The 10,867-nt window shown below is 34.2% G+C and overlaps 3 protein-coding genes across 6 annotated transcripts; 1 reads left to right on the top strand and 2 right to left on the bottom strand.

Moving 5' to 3' along the window:
* Positions 1-446: 446 nt before the first annotated feature.
* On the bottom strand, positions 447-1,517 carry LOC120359393. The gene is made up of 3 exons (XM_039456715.1): positions 1,380-1,517; positions 1,233-1,295; positions 447-1,038 (listed from the first exon to the last, which is right to left on the bottom strand). Exons 1-3 carry the CDS (start codon positions 1,424-1,426, stop codon positions 465-467), a joined length of 684 nt encoding a protein of 227 aa, XP_039312649.1. The 5' UTR covers positions 1,427-1,517; the 3' UTR covers positions 447-464.
* A 2,485-nt stretch (positions 1,518-4,002) lies between these two features.
* Positions 4,003-8,226, bottom strand: LOC120359378. The gene is made up of 2 exons (XM_039456605.1): positions 7,479-8,226; positions 4,003-4,500 (listed from the first exon to the last, which is right to left on the bottom strand). Exons 1-2 carry the CDS (start codon positions 8,110-8,112, stop codon positions 4,472-4,474), a joined length of 663 nt encoding a protein of 220 aa, XP_039312539.1. The 5' UTR covers positions 8,113-8,226; the 3' UTR covers positions 4,003-4,471.
* On the top strand, positions 4,920-10,464 carry LOC120359377. Of its 4 annotated transcripts, none has more exons than XM_039456604.1 (2): positions 4,920-6,500; positions 10,048-10,464. In XM_039456604.1, exon 1 carries the CDS (start codon positions 5,328-5,330, stop codon positions 6,279-6,281), a length of 954 nt encoding a protein of 317 aa, XP_039312538.1. In that variant the 5' UTR covers positions 4,920-5,327; the 3' UTR covers positions 6,282-6,500; positions 10,048-10,464. The 4 variants fall into 4 exon arrangements, 3 of the variants coding, with proteins under 3 accessions (XP_039312538.1, XP_039312537.1, XP_039312536.1); XM_039456603.1 differs by having other exon boundaries at positions 10,033-10,464; XM_039456602.1 differs by having other exon boundaries at positions 9,945-10,464.
* Positions 10,465-10,867: the final 403 nt, after the last annotated feature.

Below are 10,867 nucleotides of genomic sequence, written 5' to 3'. Positions count from 1 at the left end.
ACTCCATTACATGGGTATTTTACTCGTAAGTATGCCATTTTTTGTTCGTGAGATTTTTTAATGCACACGAGATACAAACGACGACGACGACAGTCCCTTATGACTGACGCTAAGGAGCGCAGCCCATCATTTTATAGTACAAAATGTACGTGATTTATCTACGAGATGTTAAATCCCACAGTCAAAAACCTTTGACAGTAGTAATTTAATACTCATCTTACAACTGAGTTCTTGGTAACAAAAGAAACTCAAGTCATTGTCACAGCTGTGACAACCACGTTGTACCACAATGAATAGCTATCAGCCTCATTCGCTAAGGATAGGAAAAATAATCAAAAGTTCAATTTCAATTTACACATTTTTTATTATTATTATTTCAAATTTGCACATAACATGATAATAACATTTTATTTATCATTTAACACATCGTATGCAATATTCACATTTGTACATATTATAATATTTTATTTGTCATTTAGCGAATCGTATGCAATATTATCTGAAGCATAAGCTATTAATTCACATTCAATATGTGAACTTTTATCATAAATTTTTCGCAAAATATTTACTGCATCGTTTTTATTAGTGATGCAATTCTGACGCAAGTAAGTTACAAAATATTTATATTTGTCAGTAACATTATTCATATTCTGACACAGTGCGAAATATACATGTTCAATACAATGCTCAAGTTCAAACATAAATGATACAGTTGCAGGCTTCATGCAAATATAAGTATTGTGTAATATTAATTTTATAATATGTTCTTCATGCAGTTTAATCTGCTGCACAATCAGTTCGTGAATCAATAATGGAGCCGTTTTTGACTGCATAAGTCCCTCGATGTCCATACGTTTCTCAATCAACGATCTCCACGTTTTATAAGGCAGAGCAATTTGATTTCCGCGGTTGTCACCCAGCACCAATTCCACGTAGGATATAGATCCTGCGTTGATTCCGATATCCAACCATTTATAAGATGTAGGAGTTAGTGCAAACCTTCTCCCCAAAATGTGTGATGTGTATCGTGGTGGCGTTCTGTAAATAAGATTACAGATTAATGAGATAAAACAAAAAATATTGATAATAATGATGATGGTGATGATGATGATGATGATGATGATGATGATGTTCTATAAGTAATAAATAAAATAGAGATTTTATAAGAAACAATGAAATATGAAAATATGAAAATATGAAAAAATGTATATAAAATAATTATAGATACTTACGATTTCTCACATGCTTCGGTCTGGATCGGAATATAGTAGTTCATTGATGTGTGTGGCAATGTTCTGTAAATAAGAAATATGGATATGTAGAAGCAAAAATATGAAAAATATAATTTAAGGAATGTATAAAAATGTATAGATACTTACGATTTCTCGCATGCTTCGGTTTGGATTGGAACGTAGTAGTTCGCCATTTCTCTCGTATTTTTCAAGAGTTGTCCGCTAACAATGAGCAACTGATGAGAGTAACGTTTTTAAAGTTCTTTTTATTTTATAATCCCCACCACCATATCGACATCAAATGTGGAAATTACATATTTTATGATGAGATCATACACATATTCAAACGTAAATCTTGCAAGCGTTGACAGATGTGATGAGATCGCAGGATAGTAAAACTCAGTTTTAGACACGTTTGAATGTAATTTAATATTACAATGAAATCATATAGTATTGCAGATTTGCATTTTCAGCATAAAAGCATGCGTCAGAGTACAGCAGCTGTGATGATATCATAGGCGCTGATATCACAGATCTATAAAATTAATTTAGACACACGTTTGAATATAATTTGACATTACGATGAAGTCATGGAGCAAATGTGACAGTTTTGTATTTTTAGCGAACGCCTGCTGTGACTCGCTTAAAAGTAATTTGATATCACGATGAGATCATTTAATAATTTTACAAAGTCAGTGATATCAAATATACATGTGAATCTTACAAGCGCCGATTTATGACAGCTAAGAAGACTTTAGACATGTATCAAATGATACACTGTGAATAACATTTAAAGTGATGGTGTCATTATAAAATGACAAGATCGCGATGCATCCCATCAGTCTATGCAGTCAAGCACATTGTAAAAATGGAGCAAATGGAGCACGATTTGGTGGAGCAATCCACTCGATTGAATACGCATAAAGAGTATATGGCGTGGGAGCAACGTTGTATCGAGTTCATCGAATCGCTAGATGGACGTAGCCGCAGTAAATATCCGCGATTGTCAATCGGCGGAAGACAATCTGTGATCGCTTGTATCACGCGACTAGAAGGTTTGAAACAAATGATGCGTGGACGGTTTGTGCAAATGGGCGCTGGATATAGTGCTGGACTCCGATGGCGTGAGATAGATACAGTTTTTGAAAGTCGTATACTGACTGGTGCTGTGATTAATTTCGAACACATTGAACCGTATCAATTTCTAGAGGATGCGCGAGAAATTGTGCTTGAACACGAGCAAAGTGTCATGCAGAGACATGGCAACGTAAAGATAAACGCTATTTTTAATGGTGAATTTGTCGCAGGTGACAAACGCGCTAATAAGTGTATCACAACAAGAAATTATGAACTCTTTCAATGCTCCGATTTGCATGAGTGGTACCAGTTACACGTCATCGAGATAATCCTAGCATCGTTGGAGGAATTCCAAGAACGCGATAGCGGATGGGCGTTGTCGCGTATACTAAATTTAACAATAAATATAAACAAATATAACCCTTTGCATGCAGGATGCAACATCCAGTTACCAAGTAAAATTATGATGAAGAAAGCGGTAGTTAATGTAAAATCAAATGACAATGCATGTTTTGCATGGTCAGTGGTGGCCAGTCTGCATCCTGCTGAAAGGAATACAGATCGAGAATCTTCATATCCACATTATTCTACGGTATTAAATCTGAAAGGCATTGAGTTTCCAATGACACTGCCACAAATTAAAAAGTTTGAAATTCTCAACAAAATCTCCATTAATCTATACTGCATCGAGGAGAAGAAATTATCTATTTTTCCTATACGACTCACCGAACAAAAAATGGACAAACATATAAATCTGCTATACGTGCAGGATGACAATGTGGGACATTTTGCGTTGATAAAGAATATGTCCCGTCTCATGAGTTCACAACTCACAAGGAACGTTTGGCAACCCGAAAATTCAAAAAATTCTGAAATTTGGTGTACACATAGAGGAGTTCATCCGTAACACAAAAATATTTTTTGTTGGTGCCCAATTTCAGTTTAAGGGGGTGAAACATCCCTTTGAAAAAAATCGGATTTTTTCTTTCCAAGCAAATATCATCGAAACTATAAGAGATAGAGAAAAATGTTCTGAATAAAAGTTGAATGGCTGCAAGAGTACTTTATAACAGTGATAAAGAAAAATTTTTTTTTTATTTTTTTTAATACTTTCCCCCACCACATACCTATTTTTTTTCAAAATTTTTATTTTTTTTTATAAGCAAAATAAAGCTTATTTTATTACGAATTCAACGGTATATGACAAAGCTATGTTGCCACATTTCCATTTTTTTTAAATAATTAAAAACCACTCCATAATGCATGGTACGCGCACCCGTCCGTGCACTATGAAAGTGTTCCCCTTCGATTTTGACGAGTCTTTAATACGTTGTCGTACAGATCAAAATAAGGGACACGTATTTTTTTATACGTGCCCACTCTCACTTTTAGGGGTGAAACACCCCTTTGAAAAAATCGGTTTTGTTTTTTCGAAGCGTGTATCGTCGAAACTGTAAGAGATAGAGAAAAATGTTCTGAATAAAAGTTGAATGGTTCGAAGAGTACTTTACAACAATAATTTAAAATAATTTTTTTTTGTTTTTGTGAGATATTTAATTATTATTAACATACATTTCACATAGCTTTCAATTATTTGAGCACGACAATATTACATGTATACTCACGATGACATAAAAGATGAAACTAATTAAAAGAAATCATTGACGTATATGAAGAAATATGTATTATATTTTGTTTCGCTCGTATAAAATTTTAGCCGGGCCAAGAATGAATGATAATCAAGTTATTCTAAATTACATATATTTTTATTATGTACAAGTAGGAGCAAGCATTATACATTAACGAGCAATGTACATTATTATAATAACGCGGAACCAATTTCTGCCTCACTAGGCCTTCATCAGCCGCTATCATAAATATCTTAATATTAACAAAATATTGTTAAACAACTAAACTTGAGTAAACGACTCTCGAGTAAAAAATAGTTACATATTCTAATTGTCGTGGAAAGTCAAAATTAAAAATTATACAAAATTATAAATTAACGATTTTCACGAGCCTCCCGCCTCTCCCGTAGTATTTGAATTATTGCTCCTCTTCCGCCACCGCGCCGCATGATTTCTTCAGCTGTAAAAGGAGGAGCTGTAGAAGAATTTGTTTCATCAATGAGTGGTCGTACTATATTCACCGGGACACTTGCTTTACAAGTGTCGCATTTTGAAGGCGGAAACTATAATAGATAACAAAATAAAAACAATAATAATAGAAAGTACAAATAATTAATGTTATTCATGTAACTAATAAAAGAACTTACTGGAAGATTAGGTTGATAAGATTTGCCACAGCTTGAACAGGATTTCATTTTTCACAATAAAAAATTTTGCAAATATACTAAACTGACGCAAAGCGATAGCACTATATTACTGTTTCTTTTATACTATTGTTTTACGTATTTATACTACTGTTCTAATATAGGTATGCTTACATTATTTATTAACTTTACTTCGAACATTATACATTCAAATGTTACGTAAATATTTCTCTAGATGTGCGCGATTTAATTAATATTTACGCAGACTGTCCTCGAAATGTTTTCGTCATCTCCTATTAGAAAATAGAGTTCCAGGAAAAATCTTATTTATCGTGCATAATAATGTAATAAAATAGTATAATAGTGTAATAAAATAGCATTGAAGTAATGTAATACGTTGCTATTTTTCGAAGTAAAGTTTAATAACATAAAGTCACCTTGATGTCTAGACTAAAAAGAAACTCGGTCTTCGCTTCGCATGTCACTTGGCGCGAGACGCGACCGCGCCTCTTAATTTTGCATACCAGACGATAAATAAGATTAAATAAAAGATTTCTTGGAAATCAATTTTCTAACGTTTAAGCTATTTGCGCAAAATCTATTCGCGCGGTAAATAAATTCATGTAATTGCGTCTTTTGAGTCATATAAATATATCCGAGGAAGTATTATTTCCAGTTTCATTTGCGACGTCAATCAGTTACCATTCTGTCGTTAGTAATCAGTGCTTGACAGAAATTTCTGTAAAATGACGCCGTTTAATGTAGCAAACGTAATAAACATGTTAGCTACTACGTTTCAAATTGCGAGTATAACACAGACATCTATAACACCAGTGGAAATTAAAGTACATAACGAAATTAAAAATATTTTACAAAAAGCTCAGGACACACGTTCAGTGATATTGATAGATCATGATTACGTGCTTGATTTTGAAGATCCGTCGGAGCCACATTCCACGCAAGTTGTAGAACATATTACGCCTGCAGATAAAGAAGAAGATGAAGGCAGTTTCGAACCTGAAGAATGCGTTGTTGATGAAGGAGGCATAGTCGACTTCAGTTATAAGAGAAAAGCTGTGGAGTTTTGGAAAAGTGGAAAAAAGACCTGTAGAATTTTAAGTGCAGTACAACACAAATTCCGCAAGGTTAAATCTTATCATCAACTATACAGGTGGGAGACAAGTTTAGAAAAAAGTGGAACAAATGCAGATAAATTTGCATTTATTGCGGAATATGTACTGCACAAGTTTCAAGAAGCTTGTGATAGAAAATCAATCATTCATGATATGAATTTAAGATTATGGGCCTTGGAGGCAAAGGATCAAGTGGATCTACCCGAATTCAGGGCAAGTAAATGGTGGATTTGGAAGTTTAAGTTAAAAGTACACGGAATTGTTTCTCGAAAAATAACCGCATTCCGAACGCAATTTACATTTAAAGATCAAGAAAATATACAAAATGTCGCAAAAGAATTTGTTTCAAATGTAAAGTCCAAGATCCCAGCTATAGGACTAGAAGAAGTTTATAATGCAGACGAGAGTGGCTTCAACCTTGAAATACATTCTGGGCGAACATTAGCGAAATCAGGAGTGAAAATAATTGAGGCAGCAGTTCAAAGTATATCTTCAACAACACATAGTTATACTATAATGCCTCTTATTTCGGCAAGTGGAAATCTTCTTTCACCACTGTACATTTGAAGGGGTCTACAGGAACATTTGGACCGAGGGTGGAAGAAACTCTATTTCGTCCAGTTAACATATACATCCAGGCTTCAAAATCAGGAAAAATCACTGCAGAACATTTCAAAACTTGGTTCACCGAAGTATATCTACCGAATACTGGCAGTAAAAGTATGCTTCTACTTGACTCATGGACGGGACACTGCCCGAGCCAGCTAGAGCAACATGTACCACAAGGTAAAAAGTTACATTTTTAACCATTCCAAAGAAGACGACGGGTATCATTCAGCCTCTAGATGTCTTTGGATTCCGAATTTGGAAAAATTTTGTGCGGACATTTTCAGATAATGTCATTCTTCAAGAGGAAGATATTAATTTGCACTGCCGTAATGAAATAATTAAATTACAATCATTAACTCACAATCAACTATCTTCACCTAGATTTAAAAACCTTTTTAAATATTCGTGGTTTAAAAGCGGATATGTAGAAACGCGTCCCGACCACTTTCAAAACCCTGTAGAATATTGTTATTTTAAAACTGAAAAGCATGTGCCAAAATGTAGTATCTGTGGAAAGGCCGCATTTATGCGTTGTGCATGGTGTGGCGAATATTTTTGTTTCAAACATTTTTACGAAGACTATCATTACTGTAGCACATATAATCCGTAATTTTCATGTAAATATATGTAAATATATATAAAAACTATGTGATAGTTATATATAATAATTGCACACAACTTTCTGTAATCATTATATAATTGCTAAAAATGTAAAAGGTAAAATATTTATAAAGTGCGTAGAGATGTATATAGGTAGAGAATAGGAAGATGAAGAATAGGTAGCAAGCGCGTAGAATTGTGTGAATGGATGCATGAATTTTAGAGTAATATTGTAAACCAAGACTCCTTCTTGACAATCTTTTGTAAGCTGAAGAGAAATATTGTATATCTATCTATACATATATCACTGTAAACAATTATGTATGGTTATATAAAAATACGTAAAATTATATATATAAATCATGCCTAATTGTATGTAATTATTATATATATATTTTAACGTTAAAAAATAGAGTTTCATCTTTTTTTATGGTGCGGTATACATAACAGTGTAATAAAATAGCATTGAAGTAATGTAAGTTGCTATCGTTATGCATCAATGATTTCTTTTAATTAGTTTCATCTTTTATGTCATCGTGAGTATTTCTTCTTTACCTTGTGGTACATGTTGCTCTAGCTGGCTCGGGCAGTGTCCCGTCCATGAGTCAAGTAGAAGCATAATTTTACTGCCAGTATTCGGTAGATATACTTCGGTGAACCAAGTTTTGAAATGTTCTGCAGTGAGTTTTCCTGATTTTGAAGCCTGGATGTATATGTTAACTGGACGAAATAGAGTTTCTTCCACCCTCGGTCCAAATGTTCCTGTAGACTCCTTCAAAACGATGTACAGTGGTGAAAGAAGATTTCCACTTGCCGAAATAAGAGGCATTATAGTATAACTATGTGTTGTTGAAGATATACTTTGAACTGCTGCCTCAATTATTTTCACTCCTGATTTCGCTAATGTTCGCCCAGAATGTATTTCAAGGTTGAAGCCACTCTCGTCTGCATTATAAACTTCTTCTAGTCCTATAGCTGGGATCTTGGACTTTACATTTGAAACAAATTCTTTTGAGACATTTTGTATATTTTCTTGATCTTTAAATGTAAATTGCGTTCGGAATGCGGTTATTTTTCGAGAAACAATTCCGTGTACTTTTTTAAACTTCCAAATCCACCATTTACTTGCCCTGAATTCGGGTAGATCCACTTGATCCTTTGCCTCCAAGGCCCATAATCTTAAATTCATATCATGAATGATTGATTTTCTATCACAAGCTTCTTGAAACTTGTGCAGTACATATTCCGCAATAAATGCAAATTTATCTACATTTGTTCCACCTTTTTCTAAACTTGTCTCCCACCTGTATAGTTGATGTTAAGCTTTAACCTTGCGGAATTTGTGTTGTACTGCACTTAAAATTCTACAGGCCTTTTTTCCACTTTTCCAAAACTCCACAGCTTTTCTCTTATAACTGAAGTCGACTATGCCTCCTTCATCATCAACAACGCATTCTTCAGGTTCGAAACTGCCTTCATCTTCTTCTTTTTCTGCAGGCGTAATATGTTCTACAACTTGCGTGGAATGTGGCTCCGACGGATCTTCAAAATCAAGCACGTAATCATGATCTATCAATATCACTGAACGTGTGTCCTGAGCTTTTTGTAAAATATTTTTGTTCGTTATTTCGTAATTTCGTTATGTACTTCAATTTCCACTGGTGTTATAGGTGTCTGTGTTATACTCGCAATTTGAAACGTAGTAGCTAACATGTTTATTACGTTTGCTACATTAAACGGCGTCATTTTACAGAAATTTCTGTCAAGCACTGATTACTAACGACAGAATGGTAACTGATTGACGTCGCAAATGAAACTGGAAATAATACTTCCTCGGATATATTTATATGACTCAAAAGACGCAATTACATGAATTTATTTACCGCGCGAATAGATTTTGCGCAAATAGCTTAAACGTTAGAAAATTGATTTCCAAGAAATCTTTTATTTAATCTTATTTATCGTCTGGTATGCAAAATTAAGAGGCGCGGTCGCGTCTCGCGCCAAGTGACATGCGAAGCGAAGACCGAGTTTCTTTTTAGTCTAGACATCAAGGTGACTTTATGTTATTAAACTTTACTTCGAAAAATAGCAACGTATTACATTACTTCAATGCTATTTTATTACACTATTATGCTATTTTATTACATTATTATGCACGATAAATAAGATTTTTCCTGGAACTCTATTTTCTAATAGGAGATGACGAAAATATTTCGAGGACAGTCTGCGTAAATATTAATTATAAAATCGCGCACATCTAGAGAAATATTTACGTAACATTTGAATGTATAATGTTCGAAGTAAAGTTAATAAATAATGTAAGCATACCTATATTAGAACAGTAGTATAAATACGTAAAACAATAGTATAAATGAAACAGTAATATAGTGCTATCGCTTTGCGTCAGTTTAGTATATTTGCAACATTTTTTATTGTGAAAAATGAAATCCTGTTCAAGCTGTGGCAAATCTTATCAACCTAATCTTCCAGTAAGTTCTTTTATTAGTTACATGAATAACATTAATTATTTGTAACGGGATGATGGGGAATAGATATTGGGAAGGGGATGAAGAAAGGAAGTGTAGGATATGTGGAGGGGGAATGGAAACTTGGGAGCACGTATGGGAGGAATGCACGAATTGGGGGGTTGAAAAAGGATGGCAGGAGATGGTGGATGAAGTTTTGGGAGAAGATGGGAAGGGAGAGATTTGGATGAGGAGATTAGAGGAGTTGAGGGAGGGAGGAGGGTGGTTGAGGGTGTGAATGAGAGTGTGGAAGGAAGAGAGGAAAATGCGGCGGAAACGGAGGTCCGGAGAATGAGTGTGGATGTATGGATGGATGAATGATCTTTCTCTCTCTCTCAGGTGTTGGATGGGATGCGAGGAATAAAATTGCGAAGTTTAAATTTTGTAAGCGGAGCGGAGGTCCGCAGTGTACTCCGCAAGGAATAAAGTACCTTTATACATTAATTATTTGTACTTTCTATTATTATTGTTTTTATTTTGTTATCTATTATAGTTTCCGCCTTCAAAATGCGACACTTGTAAAGCAAGTGTCCCGGTGAATATAGTACGACCACTCATTGATGAAACAAATTCTTCTACAGCTCCTCCTTTTACAGCTGAAGAAATCATGCGGCGCGGTGGCGGAAGAGGAGCAATAATTCAAATACTACGGGAGAGGCGGGAGGCTCGTGAAAATCGTTAATTTATAATTTTGTATAATTTTTAATTTTGACTTTCCACGACAATTAGAATATGTAACTATTTTTTACTCGAGAGTCGTTTACTCAAGTTTAGTTGTTTAACAATATTTTGTTAATATTAAGATATTTATGATAGCGGCTGATGAAGGCCTAGTGAGGCAGAAATTGGTTCCGCGTTATTATAATAATGTACATTGCTCGCTAATGTATAATGCTTGCTCCTACTTGTACATAATAAAAATATATGTAATTTAGAATAACTTGATTATCATTCGTTCTTGGCCCGGCTAAAATTTTATACGAGCGAAACAAAATATAATACATATTTCTTCATATACGTCAATGATTTCTTTTAATTAGTTTCATCTTTTATGTCATCGTGAGTATACATGTAATATTGTCGTGCTCAAATAATTGAAAGCTATGTGAAATGTATGTTAATAATAATTAAATATCTCACAAAAACAAAAAAAAATTATTTTAAATTATTGTTGTAAAGTACTCTTCGAACCATTCAACTTTTATTCAGAACATTTTTCTCTATCTCTTACAGTTTCGACGATACACGCTTCGAAAAAACAAAACCGATTTTTTCAAAGGGGTGTTTCACCCCTAAAAGTGAGAGTGGGCACGTATAAAAAAATACGTGTCCCTTATTTTGATCTGTACGACAACGTATTAAAGACTCGTCAAAATCGAAGGGGAACACTTTCATAGTGCACGGACGTGTGCGCGT

This window comes from Solenopsis invicta, chromosome 13 (genome assembly GCF_016802725.1).
Source record: "Solenopsis invicta isolate M01_SB chromosome 13, UNIL_Sinv_3.0, whole genome shotgun sequence".
NCBI classification, from domain to species: domain Eukaryota; kingdom Metazoa; phylum Arthropoda; class Insecta; order Hymenoptera; family Formicidae; genus Solenopsis; species Solenopsis invicta.
The sequence above is the reverse complement of the archived record's forward strand: the minus strand, read 5'-3'. Positions and strand labels throughout refer to the sequence as shown.